We start from the raw sequence: 24,436 nt of genomic DNA, 5'->3' as shown, positions 1-24,436 counted from the left end.
CACATGTGATAAAATGTCATCAAATTATACACTGACCAATGTCTATTTTCTGGTTTTGATGTTGTCCTAGAATTATGTAAAATGTAACCATTGAGAAAACTAGATGAAAGGTACAAGGGCCACTCTACATTTTTGCAACTTCCAATGAATGTTTATTATTTCAAAATATTTTTAAAAATCACCGTGAAAATGGATTATTGGGCAGCAAGAATGAAAGCTGACTAGGTAGGAGGCTTTAATCTCCAAGTAAGCTGTTGATTGTTTGGCCCTGGGCAGTAATAATAGTGGATGGATTTGATATGTTTTAGAGATGGAGGTGATTTTTTGAGGGGTGTGGAAAAGGGAGTCTAGATTTTTGTCTTGAGCAAGTGTGATTGTTCTATGTGAGTTTGGTAAGGTTAAGATTGGAAGAGAGGAAACAAGGTTAAGGTTGGGAGGAGGAAAGAAGTTGTTTGGTGTTGGACTTTTTGGGTTGGGTGAGCTCTCAGAGGCTGAGGCTAGAATGTAGGGGCCAGGCAGCAGTTGAGTATTACAGCTGTGGGACTAGATGAGCCCACTCAGGGCAGAGAGTGGAAGGTGAGAAGAGAAGAGGGCTGAGGGTGGAGCTGTGGGGGCTTCAGTGTCCAGTGTTGTGTCAGAGGAGGGGCCAATGGTGGGGATCTAGAAGAAGTGAGAGGAAGAAAATTAGGAGAGCTTGGAATTATTAAAGCTCCCAAATGGAAGTTTTTGAAGAAAGAGGAGCTGTCTGCTGCTGAGAGTGAGCATGATGAGGAAGAAGTAAGAGTTTTGGGAAACCTCACGGTGCAGAAGTCAAGTTAGTAGTCTGAAAAAGTGAACAGTATGTGAGGAAATGGAGCGAGCAAGTACAGACATCTCATTCAAGGAGTAGTAGAGCAATGGGAAGATGGTAGCGGGAACTCCCATGTTTGTGTGCCAGTGGGTATGATTCAGGGGACAGCGAGAGAGAGGAATCAGGAATTGCTCTTTGAAGAAAGCAAATACTTTGAGAATGCAGGAAGGCCTGGGGTCGAGTATACAGTGGAGGGATTATTCTGTGAGTCTCAACATACTAGTCAAAGAGAGCCTTTTAAAAGCTAGTCAGAGCACATCACTCTTCTGTTCAAAAAATTCCCATTCCATTTAGTGTAAAAGTCAGTGTCCTATAAGGCTCTAAATGATTATGCTCTGTCCCATCTGACCCTCTACTGTGACCTCATCTCTTTCTGTTATTCTTTAAGTCTGCTCCACTTGTACCAGCCACCTCACTTTTTTTTTTTTTGAGAGGGCATCTCTCATGTTTATTGATCAAATAGTTGTTAACAACAATAACATTCTGTATACCAGCCACCTCACTTTTAATTGAATGCAGCAGTCATGCTCCTGCTTTGGGGTCTCTTCCTGGACAGCTCTTTCTGCAGACATCTGCAAGGCTCACTTTTACATCTTCCAAGCCTTTCCCTAAATGGCACCTTCTCAGTGAGGTTTTCCCTGCCCATTCTGTCTAAAATTGCACCCTTTCCCCTGCACTTTCTATTCCCCCTAACCTGCCTTTCTCCATAGCACTTCCCACCACTTTAATACTATATAATTATTTAAGTAATTTGTCACCATAGAATGTTCATTTTATGGGGTCAGGAATCTTTGTTTTGTTTACTGTGGGCAACACCTAGCACAGTACCAAACAGTACCAGATGTGCAGATGCATAATGAATGGAAACAAGGAAGTAAATATGGATGGAGAATCAGATAGGTTTAAGGATCTGGTAGTGAGAAGATGAGCATGTTGTTTCATTTTACAACAGTTATGAAGCAGGGCACTAACTGAGATTGGGGAGGGGTGGAAGGGGTGGTTAGAGGAGAGTGTAGAACATGTGTGGAGAATGAAAAAGTGAACTTTCAGGGTCTCATGTAAGATTGCTGGTCAGGGTTGAAAGCACCTTTGTAGTTTTCTGAAATAGAATATGTTTCTTTCTTAAGTCAATAGAATTTTAGCAATGTTAAAGCTATAAAACAGAGTAAAGATATGTGATATATATAAATGCTTAATGCTTGTAGAAGGATATTGTTTTTTTAGACAGTGACCTTTATAGTATGGAATTTACAATTGATGTAGAATATACTCTAATTTAAAGTAACATTCTTTTTAGTCTTACCAATAATTCTCGGGTTGTGGGACTGCTGGCTCAACTGGAGAAGATCAATACTGAATCTGCAGAATCAGATTCTGCCAGATATGTTACATCAAAAATTCTTCATCTGGCTCAAAGTCAAGGTAAGTGTTAATTTCTTGGTTTTGGACTGCTTTTCTTATTATTTAAAAGTAGACGCTGAGATTGTTTAAACTTTCAATCGATGACTTTCTGTGAAAATTGTACTTTCTCAAGTATATTTAAAAAGTAGAAAACTAACTGTGGAAGAAATTGATCTTCAAAGCATTGTTTCTAAAAACAATTATTTTACTTATATATGGTTGCTCCCCACCCCCATTTTTAAACAACACCTAATATTTAGTGCTACTTGTTCTGAAACGTTGACCAAAAGATGTCAGGTAGCATAGAACATTGGTTATTAGTATGATCCCCACTTTGAAATGCAAGCTCTGTCATTCAATGGTTTGGTGATCTTAGGGAAGTTTTGAATCTTTAGGACTTGGCTACACCATCTCTGAAATGTGATTGTCATGAGATCTAAATGAGAAACGTGTAAAAAGAATGTTAAAAATGTTCATTAAATGGTATCTGTAATTAGGCATTATTTCTCTATTTTGTGAAGATAGTTCTACTGAGTTGATTTCAAAACCCTGACAAAGGATATGAGAAGAAAAGTACTGACTTTGTGTTTGGGAGCATAAATGTGAAAAATCCCAATAAAACATTAGTGAATTAAATTTAATTATGCATTAAAAATGAGTATCATTGCTAATATAAAATGGTTTAATGTCAGGAAATACATCATTATAACATTATTTGAACAGATCAAATAAATAAGTGTGATTATCGCAATAGATGCTAAAAAAGGAATTTAAGATTCTAAAATGTGTGCTAAAAAGAACCCTGATTTTTCTTTTTTAAAGTAAAAGTAAACTAGCAGCTACTTTAATATTTAACAGTGACATATTAAAGGCATTCAATTAAAATAAAGGTTCACATATTTCATAATATTTTAATTTATTTAATTTTTAATTATTTCATTATACTGGAGTTTCGGGTCATTGAAGTAAGATGTTTAATAGGCACTTGCTGTATTCAGGAGGCTCAGTATCTATTAGCCTTTCTTTGTAGTCATAGACTCTTAATTTATTTTGATAACTTCCTCCTGGGCAACGCATTTGTTTAGAGGGGTAGTTGGCAGACCTGAAAACCTATGAGAGGTCTCTAGTTGATGGCATTTGTTTCTAGCAAAATCTAAAATACCTGTACCTTTTTTTTTTTTTTTTTGAGAGGGCATCTCTCATATTTATTGATCAAATGGTTGTTAACAACAATAAAATTCAGTATAGGGGGTCAACGCTCAATGTACAATCATTAATCCATCTCAAGCCTAATTCTCGTCAGTCTCCAATCTTCTGAAGCATAACGAACAAGTTCTTACATGGTGAATGAATTCTTACATAGTGAATAAATTCTTACATGGTGAACAGTACAAGGGCATTCATCACAGAAACTTTCGGTTTTGATCATGCATTATGACCTATAAACAATCAGGTCAAATATGAATATTCGTTTGACTTTTGTACTTGATTTATATGTTGATCCCACATTTCTCCTATTATTATTATTATTTTTATTTTTAATAAAATGCTGAAGTGGTAGGTAGATGCAAGATAAAGGTAGAAAACATAGTTTAGTGCCGTAAGAGGGCAAATGTAGATGATCAGATGATCAGGTGTGTGCCTATGGACTAAGTATTAATCCAGGCTAGACAAGGGCAGCAAGACATCCATGGATGCAGAAGATTTCTCTCAAAGCAGGGGGGGTGAGGTTCTGAGCCTCACCTCTGTTGATCCCCAAATTCTCACCTGATGGCCCCCCTACGACTGTGCCTGTCTTAGGTTGTTCCTCCCTTGAGGAATCTTACCCGTCTCTGGCTAACCAGTCATCTTCCGGGGCCATACAGGGAAATGTAAAGTTGGTAAGTGAGAGAGAAACCATATTGTTTGCAAAGGTTAGCTTTTTACTTCTTTGCAGATTTATGCCTTGTGGCTTCTATGCCCAGCACTTGTCTCGAGGTATCTTTACCACCTGGAGGAATTATGATACTCGGTAAATTCGATATGAGGCACGAATTCTATTTAAGGGTTGTAATTAGGAGGGAAGAAGAAAAGCTATAGATGTAGCATATGAAGGAAACATGGGAGGATTGATTATTTCTTTGACATATCTTCTTGTTGAGTACCTTAAGTATGTATAGGTTTTAAACTACTAACTAATTTGCACACACATATTAACATAATAGGAATACGGTGACATAAACAAAGCAAATCTATAATTACCATCCATCTCCAGTGAAGCCAAGAAAACCATTTAGGCACCCTAGGCATTTGTGAAAATTTATCTATGATATGATGGATATTGTCCAACTGTACTTGAACCATCAGACAAATTAAAGCAGCCCATTTCTGGGATCTGTTCACATCCCATATGTTCTTTTAACCATAGATAGTCTATAGTCATGAGATTTTAGAGTGCTACAACTTGCACCCCTCCCAACTCCTGGTTGAGTTCCAACAGTACAGATCCGGTCAAATTCGTTGTCTCACTGTATGCACATGCCAGCCTAGACATCTCCCTCCTCATTCTTATGGCAAGTCCAGGAGACGGTGGGCTGGATGCAGCCACAACTGCAGCATCGTCCGGATCCCTGTGGAGGCTTTTTGATGATCATCCCCCGGCACAAGTCCTCAAGAGAGTGCTGATGCCGGAAGCTCCTCCTCATATCGTATCTTAGTTCATTTTCTGGGTATCCAAGCTAGGCCTTGATCTTCTGCATAGAAACAAACAGACCCTTTGCCCACACTTTGACATGCCCTCTATACCACTGTGCAGAACTCATTGGAGGTTAGCACACAGTAACTGCTTTTTTTTTTTTTTTTTTTTTATTAAGAGAAAGGAATATTATCAGAAAAGAGTACCTCCATAGCTGATCATCTGACACCCTTTAAGTGATCAACATTAAGGATATTTAAAGCATGCGTTGATCTTTGATTTACCAATAGTTTTATCCTGTCAAGGAGTAATCCCCATTTTCTTTCTTCCGTTCTTTTTTTCTTTTTTTTTATTTTTTTATTTTTAATCTACACTTACATGAAGAATACTATGCTTACTATGCTCTCCCCTATATCAGGTCCCCCCTAACAACCACATTATGGTTACTGTCCATAAACTTAGCAAAATGTTGTAGAGTCACTACTTGTCCTCTCTGTGTTGTGCAGCCCACCCTCCCCTTTCTCCCTCCCCCCCATGCATGCTAATCTTAATACACCCCTTCTTCTTCCCCCACCTTATCCCTCCCTGCCCACCCATCCTCCCCAGTTCCTTTCCCTTTGGTACCTGTTAGTCCATTTTTGGGTTCTGTAATTCCGCTGCTGTTTTGTTCCTTCAGTTTTTCCTTTGTTCCTATACTCCTCAGATGAGTGAAATCATTTGGTATTTCTCTTTCTCCGCTTGGCTTATTTCACTGAGCATAATACTCTCCAGCTCCATCCATGTTGCTGCAAATGGTTGGATTTTTCCACTTCTTATGGCTGAGTAGTATTCCATTGTGTATATGTACCACATCTTCTTTATCCATTCATCTACCGATGGACATTTAGGCTGCTTCCAATTCTTGGCTATTGTAAATAGTGCTGCAATAAACATAGGGGTGCATCTGTCTTTTTCAAACTTGATTGCTGCGTTCTTAGGGTAAATTCCTAGGAGTGGAATTCCTGGGTCAAATGGTAGGTCTGTTTTGAGCATTTTGATGAACCTCCATACTGCTTTCCACAATGGTTGAACTAATTTACATTCCCACCAGCAGTGTAGGAGAGTTCCCCTTTCTCCACAGCCTCGCCAACATTTGTTGTTGTTTGTCTTTTGGATGGCAGCTATCCTTACTGGTGTGAGGTGATACCTCATTGTAGTTTTAATCTGCATTTCTCTGATAATTAGCAATGTGGAGCATCTTTTCATGTGTCTCTTGGCCATCTGTATTTCTTTTTTGGAGAACTGTCTGTTCAGTTCCTCTGCCCATTTTTTAATTGGGTTATTTGTTTTTTGCTTGTTGAGGCGTGTGAGCTCTTTATATATTCTGGACGTCAAGCCTTTATCGGATCTGTCATTTTCAAATATATTCTCCCATACTGTAGGGTTCCTTTTTGCTCTATTGATGGTGTCTTTCACTGTACAGAAGCTTTTCAGCTTAATGTAGTCCCACTTGCTCATTTTTGCTGTTGTTTTCCTTGCCCGGGGAGATATGTTCAAGAAGAGGTCACTCATGTTTATGTCTAAGAGGTTTTTGCCTATGTTTTTTTCCAAGAGTTTAATGGTTTCATGACTTACATTCAGGTCTTTGATCCATTTTGAGTTTACCTTTGTATATGGGGTTAGACAATGGTCCAGTTTCATTCTCCTACATGTAGCTGTCCAGTTTTGCCAGCACCATCTGTTGAAGAGACTGTCATTTTGCCATTGTATGTCCATGGCTCCTTTATCAAATATTAATTGACCATATATGTTTGGGTTAATTTCTGGGGTCTCTAATCTGTTCCACTGGTCTGTGGCTCTGTTCTTGTGCCAGTACCAAATTGTCTTGATTACTATGGCTTTGTAGTAGAGCTTGAAGTTGGGGAGTGAGATCCCCCCTACTTTATTCTTCTTTTTCAGGATTGCTTTGGCTATTCGGGGTCTTTGGTGTTTCCATATGAATTTTTGAATTATTTGTTCCAATTCATTGAAGAATGTTGCTGGTAATTTGAGAGGGATTGCATCAAATCTGTATATTGCTTTTGGCAGGATGGCCATTTTGATGATATTAATTCTTCCTAGCCATGAGCATGGGATGAATTTCAATTTATTAGTGTCCCCTTTAATTTCTCTTAGAAGTGACTTGTAGTTTTCAGAGTATAAGTCTTTCACTTCTTTGGTTAGGTTTATTCCTAGGTATTTTATTCTTTTTGATGCTATTGTGAATGGAATTGTTTTCCTGATTTCTCTTTCTATTGATTCATTGTTAGTGTATAGGAAAGCTACAGATTTCTGTGTGTTAATTTTGTATCCTGCAACGTTGCTGTATTCCAATATCAGTTCTAGTAGTTTTGGAGTGGAGTCTTTAGGGTTTTTTATGTACAGTATCATATCATCTGCAAATAGTGACAGTTTAACTTCTTCTTTACCAATCTGGATTCCTTGTATTTCTTTGTTTTGTCTGATTGCCATGGCTAGGACCTCCAGTACTATGTTAAATAACAGTGGGGAGAGTGGGCATCCCTGTCTGGTTCCCGATCTCAGAGGAAATGCTTTCAGCTTCTCGCTGTTCAGTATAATGCTGGCTGTGGGTTTATCATATATGGCCTTTATTATGTTGAGGTACGTGCCCTCTATTCCCATTTTGCTGAGAGTTTTTATCATGAATGGATGTTGAATTTTGTCAAATGCTTTTTCAGCATCTATGGAGATGATCATGTGGTTTTTGTCTTTCTGTTTGTTGATGTGGTGGATGATGTTGATGGATTTTCGAATGTTGTACCATCCTTACATCCCTGGGATGAACCCTACTTGGTCATGGTGTATGATCCTTTTGATATGCTGTTGAATTCTGTTTGCTAATATTTTATTGAGTATTTTTGCATCTACATTCATCAGGGATATTGGTCTGTAATTTTCTTTTTTTGTGGTGTCTTTGCCTGGTTTTGGTATTAGGGTGATGTTGGCTTCATAGAATGAGTTTGGGAGTATTCCCTCCTCTTCTATTTTGTGGAACACTTTAAGGAGAATGGGTATTATGTCTTCTCTGTGTGTCTGATAAAATTCCGAGGTAAATCTGTCTGGCCCCGGGGTTTTGTTCTTGGGTAGTTTTTTGATTACCGTTTCAATTTCTTTGCTCGTAATTGGTTTGTTTAACTTTTGTGTTTCTTCCTTGGTCAGTCTTGGGAGGTTGTATTTTTCTAGGAAGTTGTCCATTTCTTCTAGGTTTTCCAGCTTGTTGGCATATAGGTTTTCATAGTAGTCTTTAATAATTCTTTGTATTTCTGTGGAGTCTGTCGTGATTTTTCCATTCTCATTTCTGATTATGTTGATTTGTGTTGATTCTCTTTTTCTCTTAATAAGTTGGGCTAGCGGATTATCTATTTTGTTTATTTTCTCGAAGAACCAGCTCTTGGTTTCTTTGATTTTTGCTACTGTTTTATTCTTCTCAATTTTGTTTATTTCTTCTCTGATCTTTATTATGTCCCTCCTTCTGCTGACTTTAGGCCTCATTTGTTCTTCTTTTTCCAGTTTTGATAATTGTGATGTTAGACTATTCATTTGGGATTGTTCTTCCTTCTTCAAGTGTGCCTGGATTGCTATATACTTTCCTCTTAAGACTGCTTTCGCTGCATCCCACAGAAGTTGGGGCTTAGTGTTGTTGCTGTCATTTGTTTCTATATATTCCTTGATCTCTATTTTGATTTGTTCATTGATCCATTGATTATTTAGTAGCATGTTGTTAAGCCTCCATGTGTTTGTGAGCCTTTTTGTTTTCTTTGTAGAATTTGTTTCTACTTTTATACCTTTGTGGTCTGAAAAATTGGTTGGTAGAATTTCAATATTTTGGAATTTACTGAGGCTCTTTTTGTGAGCTAGTATGTGGTCTATTCTGGAGAATGTTCCATGTGCACTTGAGAACAATGTATATCCTGTTGCTTTTGGATGTAGAGTTCTATAGATGTCTATTAGGTCCATCTGTTCTAGTGTGTTGTTCAGTGCCTGCGTGTCTTTATTTATTTTCTGCTCGGTGGATCTATCCTTTGGGGTGAGTGGTGTGTTGAAGTCTCCTACAATGAATGCATTGCAGTCTATTTCCCTCTTTAGTTCTGTTAGTATTTGCTTCACATATGCTGGTGCTCCTGTATTGGGTGCATATATATTTAGAATGGTTATATCCTCTTGTTGGACTGAGGTAGATGTACAAGGATATTTGGTATTTGTATTAGTGCAAAGTTAAATGTTCCAAGTATGATTCACTGTATTGCTATGTGAAATATCTCTTGAGAGCAAAACAAAAACCTCAAAGCAACAGGAATAAAAGAAGACCTCTAGGTGAGAAATACAATTTTCCAAACCTCTAGGTGACACCTGTGTGCACTGCTGCCACTATTGTGACACTTCTCGTCACAGTCTGGATGCCCCTCCCCAGCATCACCTCTGAAAATGCCTTCACCCATCCCGCTACCAGAGTGCCCTCTCCCCACTCTGCCCCCCACCGCTGGGGGCCCAGCTCTGAGCACTATCCCCTGGCGTTTTGTCATACAGTGACTGTTTGTAGTATCTTGATTTAGCCGGTCAACACAGTATAAACTAGTAGTGAAAGGTTATTCCGTCATCATTTATAGGATAATTCAGTTGGAAGAGAAAGATGAGGAACGTATAGTTCAAGGAAGAAGAAATGCAAATAACCAGTAGACACTTGAAAATGTTCTTGACCTTTTTAAAAGTCAGGGATTGCTAATGGAAACAACAAAGATACTTGTCACTAGTTAGATTGGCAGAATTTAGGGAATGACAATGTCCATTACTGCTGAGGATATTGAAAATGGGGGTGTTGTCATTGCTGTTGGTGGTGCAGTAATTATTACAAACTTTGGAGAAAAGAGTCTGGCAATGTTTATTAAAGTTTAAAGTACACCTGCTTTTTGACTTAGTAGTTCCACTTTTGGAAATGTATTTGAAATAAAAGTTCTAGTATGGAAAAGATTTTATCTAATCTGAGTGCTTCCAAGTTAATGTACTTATTCATATGATTGTATTTACATCTATCATTTTGCTTCATTTTCTTTTTGGTTCATGTCTTTTACATTCCTCTTCTCATTTTTTATTGTCTTTTGTGTTATCTGTTGATTTTTTTAACTTTTTAAACTTTTAGTTATTTTCTTTAGAGATTACAATATGCATCTTATTACAGTAAACTTCACATTAATACTAACAACTCTGGTAAAATAATTGAAATTTTTTTCCAATACATCTCCATTTCTTTCTCATTTCTTTTTCTGTTATTTTCACATTATATTTATACATGTTAGAAACCTGACAATACAACTTTATAATTATTGCTTATAGTTTTATGCCTTATAAAGATGTTAGAAAAAGGGAAAAATTTAGTACAAAGTTTTGAGTGAAGAGCAGGATTAAGAGAAAAAAACTTAGTAATTTGAAGTAATGGAAGTGGAGTGAAATTTTCTTGAGGTATGGAGGGAGAAAGCTGAGATTTTTGTTTTGGGAACTATCTGTATTTTATATATAGCTATAAAGGTCCTGTAAAAATGATAAAATGCAGTCACATTTATGACCTTCATTTGCCCTTTTGATGACTTTACCCTTTTTCATTATGGAATGTTCTTTTTTATTAATTTTCTTTGCCTTGATGTTTATTTCATCTGTTTTTAGTATAGCCCCTCCACCTTTCTCCTTTCTTTTGCTTGTTGTTTGCATAATATAGCTCTTTCAGTTCTTTTCCTTTCAACAACCTATTAATATCTTTGAATCTAAAGTGTGTCTTCTGTAGATAGTAGTTTGACATTCTGCCTTTTAATTTGAGCATTTAGTCTGTTAACATTTAACATAATGTTGATTGGACTTAGGTCTACAGTGATTTCTTTTTGTTTGTCTTTGCTGTTTTTATTCCTTGTTTCTGTCCTGCAGTCTTGGATTATTTGAACATTTTTTAGAATTTCATTTTAATTTACTATAGACTTTATAGTTAACACCTGTTTGTATTTTTAAAGAAGTCATTCTTGTGGAGATAGCAATGTGTCATTAACTTTTTACACTTCACTTAGAATTAATATTGTAACCTCATGTGAAATTTAGAATCCTTGGAACCTTTTAGATCCATTTATATTTTCCATTCTTTATAGTCATATTTATAATATATCTGGACATTATAAACTTTGCAAGACAGTTTTTCCTTTAGACAGCCATGTGTATTTTAAAGACATTAAAAAGAAAAAAGTTTTTATATTTATCCATGTATTTATAATTTCTGAAGTTCTTTATTCTTTTCTAAAGAAGTGAGTTTAATCTGGTATCATTTCCCTTTAGTGTAAGGAATTTTCTTTGGCATTTCTAGTAGCGCAGGTTTGCTGTGGAAGAATTTTTTTTCCTTTTATCTGAAAATGGATGTATTTCATCTAATTCATGAAGGATATTCTTACTGGATATAGAATTACAAATTGACAGTTTTTATTTTTCAGTACTATAAACACACTTAAAATGTGCTTCCACTGTTTTATGACATCCATAATTTCAAATGAGATCTGTTTTTGACTCTTTGTTTTCAAAGAAAAGTAATGTCATATTTCTTTTATTGATTTCAGGATTTCCTTTAGTTTTAGTTTTCAGAAGTTTAACTGGCTGTAGTTTTCTTAGTACTTACAGTGCTTTGCTGAGCTTCTTGAATCTGTAAATTTATATCTTTAACCAAATTTAGGAAATTTTTGGCCGTTCAAATTTTTTTCAACCCAATTCCCTTTTATCCTGGGACCATAATTGCACATATGTTAGACTTTGTGAGATTGTTTCAGAGGTACTTGAAACTCATATTTTCTAATTCTCCGTTATTCACATTGGAAAATTTTCTAAGTTCAAGTTCATTACCTCTTTCCTGTACATTCTGCCATTAGATAATTATTTTAGATGTTGTATTTTTCTCTTATAAAATGTGCATGTGGTTCTTTTTTTAGTTTGTACTTCTTTGCTGTGTTTTCCTATATTTTCATTTTTTGTGAGCTTATTTTCCTTAACACCACTGATTACAGTTATAATACCTACTTTAAAAGTCTTGTCTATTAAGAATAAAATTTGGAGTATTGAAGTTGTTGAAGAAACATGGAGCAGTATAAGAACTGGGATGACTGTTTTCAAAAAAGCCAAGGCAGGAAGCAGTCGTCAGCAATGTTAAGGAACAGAGAGGTTAGTAAAATAAAGATCTTTTTAATAATCAACAAATTATTGATCACAACATGAGCACTTTCAAATGGTGGGATTAGAAAGAAGATTAAGTATGTAGTAATGTGAGTGCAAATGAAATAACAGAAAGTGTAGACTATTTATTTGCTTAAGTACCTCCACTGAGAAAGAAAGAAAGGAGAAATAGAGGGGAAAATTTAGTTTCAGTATGTGGAAAAATAAAAAAATAGTATATTGGTAGAGGTTGAAGCTGTAAGATCATGAGTAGGTAGAAAGGATGGGATTCAGAACATAGTGGAAGGGGCACTTCCTTCTGAACTGGAGAAAGGAGTTCAAGAGTGTCAAGGATTTGTTAGATGAGCATATGGAGTTTGGTCATTATTTTGTAGGCTTTCATCTGTGGTAACTTATAACTGTCTCAATTCATTGAGGGAAATGTAGGTGCTGAGATTTGGGAGCAGAAGTCTAGCGTTTGAGAGGAGGGACTGAGGACTGGTACAAATTTTGAAATAACTGTAGACTGTGGTGGGGCAGATAGTAATAGCTATGAATTAAGTGAAAGGAGCAGTTTTGTGTTTCCAAATGAGGTTGGGTAGGGTGAATTTTTTGGTGTTGTCTTAAACTAGGATAAGAAATTCTTGTGGCATTATTTTTATTGTGGTGGAGGAGAGAATGCACATTTTAGCAGTCACTTCTGTATAAGGGTTTGTTGTGGAGAGTTTAAGAGTGGGTCTTGGAATCCAAGCTAGTTACAGAGGGGACTGATTAAAAAAATTTTTTTTATTAAGGTATTATTGATATACACTTAGGAATGGTTCACATGAAAAATAATGTGGTTACTACATTCACCCATATTATCAAGTCCCCACCCATACCCCATTGTAGTCACTGTCCATCAGTGTAGTAAGATGCCACAGATGCATTATTTGCCTTCTTTGTGCTACACTGTCTTCCCTGTGACCCCCCCCACACCAAGTATACTAAACATAATACCCCTCAATCCCCTTCTCCCTCCCTGCCCACCTACCCTCCCACACCCCTCCCCTTTGGCAACCACTAGTCCCTTCTTGGAGTCTGTGAGTCTGCTGCTGTTTTGTTCCTTCAGTTTTGCTTCATTGTTATACTCCACAAATGAGGGAAATCATTTGGCATTTGTCATTCTCTGCCTGGCTTATTTCACTGAACATAATATCCTCCAGCTCCATCCATGTTGTTGCAAATGGTAGGATTTGTTTCTTTCTTATGGCTGAATAGTATTCCATTGTGTACATGTCCTACATCATCTTTATCCATTCATCTACTGATAGACACTTAGGTTGCTTCCATATCTTGGCTATTGTAAATAGTGCTGCAATAAACATAGGGGTGCATATGTCTTTTTGAATCTGAGAAGTTGCATTCTTTGGGTAAATTCCTAGGAGTGGGATTCCTGGGTTAAATGGTATTTCTATTTTTAGTTTTTTGAGGAACCTCCATATTACTTTCACAATGGTTGAACTAGCTTACATTCCAACCAGCAGTGTAGGAGGGTTCGGTGGGGACTGATTTTTATGGGAAAACAGCATTACTGTTGCTAAATCTGAAGTTTCAGTGAAAGTGATGGTGAGGTTTACATAATCTTTAGAAAGGAAAAAGGAGTAAGAATGTTAGGCAGCAGTCTGAAAGTGGGATATTGGAGGTTAAGATATCAAGGGTAGAGCAGCTTTAAGGTCTGAGAATTGGGAGGGTTGATAAATTGGAGAACAGGGAGAAGTATTTTGTTACAAGGTCAAGAAACTGTAGAATAGGTATTTGAGTGAATCATCCACAAGCTCATGGCAGAATCTGGAGTGGAGTGGAAAACTGTAGCACCTAGTTTTCATTTAGTGTGAGGAGTAAACTAGATGATGGTGGTTGTTCTAACAAGGGGAGTTAGAGGCTGCATTGTACTATCTTAAAAGAAGAGTCTTTTTGTGGTTTTTTTCCTTGAAAGTGAAAATGTAATTGTAGGTAGTGCATATCTCAATCTTCTGAATACTCTGTGTTAATATTGATAAATGATTTGCCTTCAGTATTAAATCATTGTTCTTATTTTAAATATTAAATCAAGGGTGCATTATGGATACTTAAGTAATATTCTGTTTATTTTACAACTTAATACTTTTTGGTGGGCCAGGGACATGAAGAAGGATAGATTGGGCTGGCAGAGGAATCGTACTCTTTTTACAAAGGAGAAATTTGGTTTTAAAAACACTAGTGAGTTTTTACTCTGTAGTACATTTGTCCCTCTCTTTAATAACTCCTAATGTAGAATAATTTTATTTTTCAGATATTTTAGTTTCAACCAATTCTGATATTTTGTGACTTGTACATCTCATACTTCATGTTCTTCTGAAATTGTACATGTATAATTTGTATGTGTCAAAACTATACTACATAGAACTTTCTGTTTATTCACAATGGAAATTGAACAGGATTTGTTTTGGCAGAAGTTCTAAAGGCCTGGCCTGACCTTTTCCACCTCTTTTCAGGGCCTCAGTGCTTATTGTTTTGTTCTTAAACTTCCTTGATTATCTCCACATGGAACAAATTTGGTATTACTGGTCTCTTGAACTTCATATGCGCTGTGTTCAAAGTGGATTGTTTGTGCTTGTTTTTAAAATCTCAAAATGTTAAATGATTGGCATTTTCATCCTGTATTAAAAGAATTTCTGGTACTAATGTTCATGTGTGAAAGAGTTGGAGAGGGTCATCAAGTCTTGTGCAACAGTCCCGCTAAAAGAGTGACTCCTGTGAAGGTCAGTGAAAGACTGTAAACTGGGTACAGAAACACCTGGGTCACCTGGTCTCTCTTGCTTGCTGGATGACTTTGTGCTGATTCTTTCTCCTTTCTGAATTTAAATTTTTAATCTGTGAAAAGAGTATATTTTCCCCCCAGAGGGTTAAATTAAGTCATAAGTGAAGTAATGTAGGTAAAATACATGGAATAGTAAATATTAGATCCTTTCCTAAATGTTGACCTATGATCTACCTTTATTCTCTTGTTCATCAAGGGAAAAGAATTGTGGAAAAGCTCTAGAAACCTTTAAGTACTAGGATAATTTTTATTGTTCTTTTTTTCCATCTTAGTGAGATGAAAAGTATTTAGGTGATCTGCTCTCCAGACTCTTGCAGAAGTAGCACTTCCTTACTTCCTTAGTTTTGTTTATATTTGTGTGATTCAGCATCTTAAATAGTATTAAGTCAACTAGAACATTTGCAAATGGTACTAGATTTCCATTTTCACCAATTTTGAGTCATAAAGATAATAAAGGGCCTGCCATCACCACCCCTATATCACCTCCAGTTCTGGTACCTGTACTGTTAACTGATTTTAAGATTTTTACAGGGACTAACAGGGATTCACCTAGTACATGATAGGAGCTGTGGCAAAATGCAAGGAAGGGCTTTTATACTGAAATCTGGGAGTCTCCATAGAGTAGAATTAGCAACATTAGAGGGAGGAACATCTAAGTACCAATTTAGAATGTTTATGGATCAGTTGGACACTTGTTGATGATACATTAGCTATATAATAAAACTATATGTGATATATTTTCTTTCATGTTTTAGAAGAAACCTTTTTCTGTTTTTCAGAAAAAACAAGGAGAGAAATGACAGCTAAAGGTTCTACAGGAATGGAAGTTCTGCTGTCAACATTAGAGGTAAATCACTTGAAGGCTTTAGTTTTTTAAAAGAAAAAATACACAGTATAAAATTTTTATCCTAGAGGAAAAGCCAATAGATGAAAGTTTATGTTTTAAATTATCATTTGAATGGTGGTATAAACATTCTAATAAATATTAGGTAAACCTCTATGTGATTATAATGATAACCATAGTTTAAATCTTAACATGCCATTCCAGTTAGTAATAGAAAATAAATCATTAACTGGAAGTAAATCTTTAGATAAAAATAAATGATTGATATTATAAATTCTCATTTATTATATTAGCTGATATATTTTCATGATTTAGTTTACTACATATATTGGTTGAATAACTGTATTGATAATAATTAAATATCTATGTCATTGTAAAAGTTTTGGGTAGCTCAGTAGGCTATAGTTAGAATCAGGATTTTATATTTAATTTAGTGCAATGTTAAGAACAAGGAGTACATTGTACCTTAAATTTATACATTGTTATATGTTAAATTAAATCTCAATAGAGCTGGAAAAAAAGAACAGGGAGAGAATTTATGTTATTGATAGGAATTACTTTATATCTAAAATGACCTAAATCTATATGTTAAAGTAATCTCAATAAAAATACCAAGACTTGTTTCTAAAGTCCAATGAGAAAATAACAAGCAAGAATAGAATGGATATTTCTGATAAAGAAGAAAAATCAGAAAGGATTAGTCCCCCAAATATCAAAGAACATTATAAAGTTCAAATAGTTTAGAAATTATACATGAGAAGAAGATGGACATCAATGTTACAGAATAGAAAGTCCTCAAATAAATTAAGATGCATATGAAAATGTAGTACCACTTAATAAAGGTAGCACTTCAGATCAGTGAAAAGCAGCATGACTTATTAAGTGGAATTGGGACAAATCAGTAGCCATCCAGAAAAGCATAGTGTTGGATCCTTACTTCCTACAACAAAGTAAATTCCATAGCAAGCAAAGATTTAAGCATGGAAAATAAAATCATAATGCTAGATGAAGTAATGGGAGAAATTTTTAAATACCCTTACAACAGAGAAAGCTTTTCTAAGTATAAAAAACCCCAGGAACTATAAAAGAAAAGATTGATAAACCAAATGCATAAACCAAAAATGCATGGGGAATACACCATAGACAAATAGAGGAAAAATATTTCAACTCATACATTTGTATATATAAATATATTTTCTCTCTATATATCATATATATATATATAGTGTGTGTATATATATATATATATATATTCTACAAAGAACAATCTAGTAAGGAAAAAAATCAGTAACCCAATGGAAAAATGTATAAAAGTTAAGAACAGATAGTTCTCAGAAAAAAAAAGAAACAAATGGCACTTGAAATTGAACATTTTTTTTTTCCTGCTTGCTCCTGTCATAATTTGTTGAGGTCAACTAAGGTGGGAGTTGGTGTATTACATATGGGAGATTTTCTGGGTGAGGCCTAGACATAATAATGCAATGCCATTCAGGTTCCAATGGGCTGAGCTCAGCTACATGGCTAAACCTAACTACAAAAAGGCTGGAAAATATGATTTGATTGTGTATCCAGGAAGAAGATAACATTTTGCTGAACACGTAGTATTGCTGCTGTGATCTACTTTTCTCTTTAACAAATGTCTGTCCCTCTCATTCTTCTAAATCCTTTCCAGTAGTCAGTGATTCAGTTATTACCACCAACACTAAGACAAGGAAGGGTTTCTGGTTAATGCGTAATCCTCTATCTGATCTGGATGTGGCTTTTTGGTTTCACCTGTTTATGAGCTAATATGGTGAAGCAGAGACAGTACTCATTGCCTTTTGGAAAGGGAAAGAATAAGTCCCTTGCCAGTCACCAATACACAGCAATTCTGAAATTCCTTTGTATAAAATTGTAAAACTCTTCTACCCTGGTGCTGAGGCAGTTCCTTGAATAGGCCATGATTGTGCTCTCTTTGTGTATTTCTTCATCCAAGCATCACTTTTAATAAGAGAAATATAACCAAAAGTACATTATTGAAACATTTTTCTTATTAGATTGATTGTTCACTCTTTGAGAAGTACTCTTCTACATCTTGATGAGAGTATAAATTACATCCATGAAGAGCAATTAATAATAGTCATAAAAATAAATGCCCATATTCTTTGATCCAGAAATTCCAGGAATTTATTTCACATATAGATGTACTTGACCCCATGTAACTTATATGTACTTAGTTTTTTTCTGCAATATTGTAATAGCTAAAGATTCAAAAAATTAACCATCCCGTTGGTAGGTGACTGGTTACATAAACAGCAGCTATACCATATAATGGAACATACCTTGTAGCCCTTAAAAAGAATGGAGAAACTATTTATTGATAACTCAAAATGACAATGTACAAAATAAGATCTATAAGGCAATATCATTTAGGGAAATAAATCTGTATGTACAAATATATTTACATGGGTTTCTTTTATTTGCACAGATTCTCTTTAGATACATAAGAAACTGGTATCAAAGTTGCCTTCTAAGAGGGGAGCTTAAGTGACTGGGTAGTTACATATACATTGTAGTGCCTTTACATCTTAATTCATTTATTTGGATTTGGTTAAAGGTGAGGATGAATTCAAATGACAAATTAATTCCTCTTGTAATCATGTTGATGCTAAGAGAATAATAGCTCAATATGATTTGCAGAAATCCTTAGGGGCAAGGAGAAGAGACTGAAATGATAAGTGAGATTAGTGGAAACTTGAATACATTTGTTCTTAGAGAAATTGGTAAAGTCATCTGTAAAATATAGATAGTTCCCAACAGGAACAGAAAAAAATTTCAGAATCACAGATTTTCAATGGTTTAAGCATATTAAGATGCATGTGGGAATTTGCATAACTAACAATAGCTAATAAATAAACTTTATTTCAGAACACAAAAGATCTTCAGACTACACTTAATATCTTAAGCATTCTTGTTGAGCTGGTGTCAGCCGGTAAGTTTGTTTTCCTTTTCGAATTGGTTTGTAAACAGTGAGCAGCAGTGTATCATGTATACTTTATTTGGAGTTTTCTGATACTTACATTGAGGCTGTTCTGGGTATTGGAATTTTGGAAACTGCAATGTCATATGCTTTGTTTTGCTTTGTTTTTAGTATCTTCCAGTATCTTTCAAACTACCACTGAAGCTCATGTGTTTCAGAGATGTGAACATACATAGAATTGACATCACTTGTATTTAACCTTTGCTGTTTTCCAACTGAAATACTAAATGAAATAAAACATAATTTCATTTTGACGGTGTGTGTTTTATTGCAGACATCATCACTTAAATATTTCTTGAAAGCTATCAAGTTGTGATATCTAATATGTTATGGCAGGTGTATTGTTTAGACACATTTTTTTTTAAAATTTATAGGTGGAGGTAGAAGAGCAAGTTTCTTAGTCGCCAAGGGTGGTTCACAAATACTATTACAGTTACTTATGAATGCTAGCAAAGAATCTCCCCCAAATGAGGAATTAATGGTGCAGATTCATTCTATTCTTGCAAAGATTGGACCTAAAGGTAAGGGTTTTAGTTGTATGATTATCAAATTTGACCTGTCTTTGTTACATTGATTCTGTGTGCCTCGAAACTGGTAAATTTTTAAAATCTAAAATGCTATTGCTTTTTCTTGGTCTTTGTCATGGCATGCTTTTTTTTTTAATTTTTAAATTTTATTATTTTTATTTTGATATTGTTAATGTACAAGTACTTGATCAACATTATGGTTACTAGACTCCGCCTATTATCACGTCCCCCCCACATACCCCATTACAGTCACTGCCCATCAGTGTAGTAAGATGCTATAGAATCATTACTTGTCTTCTCTGTAATACTGCATGGCATGCTTTTTATAGTCAACTAGTAACCTGCAAGAATCAAGGATCTTAAATTCATGAGGAGTTAACAATATATATGGTGGAAAAAGGAAGAAAATATGTCAAAATCACAGGTGTGTCTTGGTGTGTGTGCGTGCCCGTGTGTATGTTTGTGTAAATAATGACACTGTTGAGACTAGAAGGAGGAAGTGTGGATGGGAATGCTTAGAGGAGCATGGGGGTAAAATGTGTTTGCTTTTCTTTAATAGTCATATTTGCACTGCACAGTCTCAGTGCACAAAAAACTTTCATTCTTGTTAAGAACAAAAGAGATATAAAAATTGTTAAGACCAATTATAATAACAGTAAGGCATACAAAATATTAATCCAAATTGAGAAAACACAGGATGCAAAATAAAGGAGGAAGTTGACTTAGGTTAAGTTAACAGAGGAAAGCATCCTTTGAGTAGGACTCAAGTTCAGTTTTTAGTTGTCTACTTGCACAAAGATTAAAACGATACTCTGCTCTTAGAATAGTGATTTTAAGAGTTCTGCCTTTGCTTTGTGGCATACATATGGGCTTTAAACTTTGAAATATTTGGTTAAAAATGCTTATTCTAAAAAGTGTATGTGTATATCCTAAAAAGTTTATATGTTCTTCACACACATCTGTATGGATTGTATAAATATTTAAATGATTTTTTTTTTAACAAGTGTTGTTTTAAAGGCCTTTTAGATTCCTGGACCCAATTCCTTTGTGTGTGTTTGGTGTGTGTGTGTGTGTTTGGTGTGTGTGTGTGTGTGTGTGTGTGTGTGTGTTTTGTCCCAGGCACAACACCAAGCAATTCTCGAACACAAACAGGGCGGCAGAAAACTCAACTCAGTTCTGACACTATCTGCTCAGAGAAAGCACCCAGATTCCCCCAGGTTAAGGGCTCCATCCTACAAGACTGCCCTCTTCCTCCAGATTGGAGGTTCGAAACTTGAGGCCTGGCTCCCTGGCATGTGGAAGCATTCTGGTCCCCCAAGCATGGAAAGAAGAGGGAGAGAGAGCAAAATGAACTTCTCATGGGTGTTTGTGAGGGCTTCATTGCATAGTCATGATTGACTAAATCATTGGCCTTTGCTTATTCAGTCTCCAGCTCCTCTGCCTTCTACTCTCCCAGAGGTTGGGGGCTGAAGGTTCTCCCCCTCTAATCACAAGGCTGGTCCCTTGGCAACCAGACCCTGCCCTTAGGTGGCACCCAACTCCATTACAACTTCAAGAAACCTGTTTGACCTTACAGCTCTGAAGCATCTTCAGGAACTGCAGATTTGATTGTCTTGACCAAATATAACTCATTGTATAGCAGAAACCATCCTTGAGATGACTTAATTTTCCAGGTATAGTAGGGTCCTTAAGAGCAAAACATATATTCATTTTATTTAAGAAATATGTTAACTGTCTTGTTTTTCTTTAACTCTGTGACATTTAAAGGCTCACTTGTGAGATTTTTATTGAAAATCAAAATAAAACTATTTACTGATGAATATTGTTATTTCATGCTTCCTCCTCTATTCAGAACCAGATTACCTTTCTTCTGCTTTTCATGAAATTGAGAAACTGGTACATTTAATTTATATTTGTATTTCTTTAATGTCTCTTTTAAGTTGTAGCTCATATTCTTCTATACTTCTAAATTTCTGCTATTTTCTTTATTATTTGTCCTGGTTTTCTTTTTATTGTCATTCAAAGACATTATGCAGTAATTTCTTGGGTAATTTTCTATCCTTATTTTTTTTTCTTGTGATACCAGAGTAATTTGTCTTCAGGCATACTCATTTTTTTTGGTCTTAAAATACTTATTGATGAAATAACTCTGCTCATCCTACTTAACTTTCTTACAATCTTAACATTCTTAAATTCTTGTTATCCAGGTTTTTTCATGTTTTTATGAGAATAAAGATCAAGAACAACATTTCTTTTTCTTTTCTATGTTAAGAATTAGATCCCTCTAGGAATTTGGCAATATTTGCTAGATTATTTTCTACAGAAGCTGTTCATTTTTTCATTAATTTATGTTCTTTTGTAAGTCTGAAAAGAATATAGTTAATAAGTAAATAGTATTGGTAATTGTGGGGAAGTTGGGGTTCCTATAGCCAGGATCCTCACTGAACTTAAACCACCTGATGATATAACTGGCCTTTTGCTAGGCTACCGCTTCCACACCTTTAGGCAATAAGCTATTACTGTGCTATATAGAGAGCTTGGCCCAGTGCTTGATCTACTGCCAGGAGAACAAGCTCGGTAATAAACCCTTCTTTCACCCCAAAGAACGTTTTGCTGTCAATTTCTTTGGTCATATTGAACCCATAGCGAACTTGCCCGGGGCTGAAACCCTTTGGCAAGACAGTAATGAACATTTAAGTGCTTTATAATTCTTAACCATGTGATGGTGTTCCTTTGGGTATGTTGAACTGGACAGATTTATTCATGTAGTAGGTCAGTGTCTTGCCTGACAGTTTCAGTCCTGGGCAAGTGCACTATGGATTAAGTGAGAACGAGAAATGACAGTGGAACATTCTTGGGGTAAAAGGGTTTATACCTGGCTCTATTCTCCTGGCAGTAGGTTGAGCACTAGAATCACATCTGTATCCAGCAGTCTCCCGGTCCATAATCCATCTCTCTCTGCTTCAACCCAGAGCACTGGGCAGAGCTCTCTATGTAGTGATTCAGTTAATAATAGCTTATTGCCTGTGGGTGTGGAAGCATTAATGTAGCAATAGGCCAATTAGATCATCAAGTAGTTTAGGGTCAGGTGAGAATTTTGGCCATAGGAACTTCCATTTTCCCCACAGTCAGTTAAGTTCCTTATTTTTTGACAATCTAAATGTCATGGTATTCCAGCCTTGATCCCCCTGTGCTATTCCCTTGCTTGCTCCTTAGTACTTTCTTTCAAGCCATGTTTTGAAAATTAAGGTGTATTTTTAAAATTGTACAACTTTAATTATTTCCACTCAACTTTAGATTTGATAATAATAATTCATAATATGTTTTTAAAATTTCATTGCTTTTTTTTTCATCAAAACTAACTTATGAATAAATTGCTCATTTTTTTGTAAACAGACAAAAAATTTGGAGTGAAAGCTAGAATTAATGGAGCCTTGACTATAACCTTGAATTTGGTCAAACAGAATTTGCAGAATCATCACTTGGTTTTGCCTTGTCTTCAGCTTTTACGAGTGTGTTCTGCCAACTGTGAGTATTTCAGAGCTGCACTTACCTAACTCAATGTTGTGAAATTACATAAAATGAAAACTTAAAAGTACTGGAACTTCATAAATCCCTAAAATTTGTGGACAAGAAAAGAAATCGTTTGAAATACCCTTTGTAACTCCTAATCCCAGCAGCACAGGAGTGATGTGGGGTTAAGAATGTGAGTTGACAAAATCTTGTGAAATCTCACTAGTTCTTGCGATTTGTAAAGGCCTATAGTGAGGGGAATGGATAGGCAGCCTGTGGAATAGATGGGGAAGAGTATGAGTGTATTGTCAGCTGGTAAAACTGCTCTGCCTATTTGGATTTTCACAGATCGGAGGAAGGCTGAGAAGGCAGCATGCAGTAGCATAGCCACCTGGAGGGTAATTATCTTCAGCAATTAATAGGGGAGTTGCTGAACAGAAAATAAATAGTACAGGAGCCTCAGAGAGCAGGAAAGAAGAGGGATCATAGAGCCTGAGATAAGTGTTTTTCAACACACACACACTCTAATTTCTATTTTCTTGCTATTCACTGACTGGGATTGGAGTGGATAACAAAACACCTGAAACTGAAAACGTATAGAGTACATGTTGTTATAGAATATCATTGCAAAATAATGATAATTAAAGTAGTAGAAATGTGTGTGCATATATATGTGTGTGTATATGTAAAAATATTTGTTTATCTATATATTTTAACAATGGCTGAAGTTGTGCTCAGAAGAAAATAGCTTTGAGCACATATAATTAACACATACAATTTGGAAGAACATCAGTAAATGAATGAATTGGATATCTAACCAGAGAAGTTAGAAACAGAGCAATAAGCACAAGGAAAGCAGAGGAATGAAATAGTTAAAAAAATTAGAAAATTAAAAAAAAGATGACTTAAAAATTAAAAGAATTGGATTAAAAATAAAACAGATAAACATAAACCATTGAGTACCCCAACTAAGGAAAGACAGCACAGACATAAAATTAGAAGGGATAATGGAGTAATAAACACAGAGGAAATTGAAATCATCATACAAAACTTTAGTTGCTACATTTTTGTTGGTATGTTATCGAATTAACCACTAGAAGTTTAGTAAATAGTTTATAATTTTTTAAATATTATTTTCAGAGTTGAAATTCTTAGGTACAATTTTCTGGTTAAGTAATTGCATATTCTGTTTGAAATTTTAAAGTTGTTATCTGTTTTATCCTACTACATTTGCTTTAATTAAGGTCCTCATTACCTGTTACCTATACCACAGCTTCCTAATGTATCGCTGAAATCCACCTTCCCCAGAAAGCTGTGGGATCTGACTTGGATTTAAATGCAGATCTGATTTATTGTTCCTTTTGGACAATGCCCTGTAGTTCAAAGAACGAACAACTTCTTGGGCCCTTCAAAATTTGTTTACCCTCTTTTCCTACCTCATGTTCCCATGGGAATGCCTTTCTCTATTTAACTGCTCCTGTGCATGGTGTTCATTGACTCTGTTCTGTTATCTGTGTTTTGCTTCTCTCCAGAGGTTATTCCAGAGCCACATCC

The 24,436-nt window shown here is 35.6% G+C and overlaps 1 protein-coding gene across 9 annotated transcripts in view; it reads left to right on the top strand.

Annotated features, from left to right (window-relative positions):
• Nucleotides 1-24,436, top strand: part of AGTPBP1 (ATP/GTP binding carboxypeptidase 1) — a 213,354-nt gene that overhangs the window by 43,239 nt on the left and 145,679 nt on the right. For 7 of the 9 annotated variants that reach the window (XR_012127773.1, XR_012127772.1, XM_073228728.1 and 4 more), the window contains exons 3-7: nt 2,148-2,272; nt 15,759-15,826; nt 18,731-18,794; nt 19,217-19,363; nt 22,766-22,897. Coding sequence is in view for 7 of the 9 variants with exons in the window: in XM_073228728.1 (XP_073084829.1) it covers nt 2,148-2,272; nt 15,759-15,826; nt 18,731-18,794; nt 19,217-19,363; nt 22,766-22,897 (536 nt within the window). In the remaining 2 variants the exon portion in view is untranslated. Of the gene's footprint in view, nt 1-2,147; nt 2,273-11,941; nt 12,147-15,758; nt 15,827-18,730; nt 18,795-19,216; nt 19,364-22,765; nt 22,898-24,436 lie in introns of those variants that run through there. The other 2 variants (XM_073228729.1, XM_073228726.1) reach the window with 2 other exon arrangements.

The sequence above is a fragment of the Manis javanica genome, chromosome 2, assembly GCF_040802235.1.
Source record: "Manis javanica isolate MJ-LG chromosome 2, MJ_LKY, whole genome shotgun sequence".
NCBI lineage: Eukaryota > Metazoa > Chordata > Mammalia > Pholidota > Manidae > Manis > Manis javanica.
Note: the sequence above shows the minus strand (reverse complement) of the source record. Positions and strands in the feature narration are given on the sequence as shown.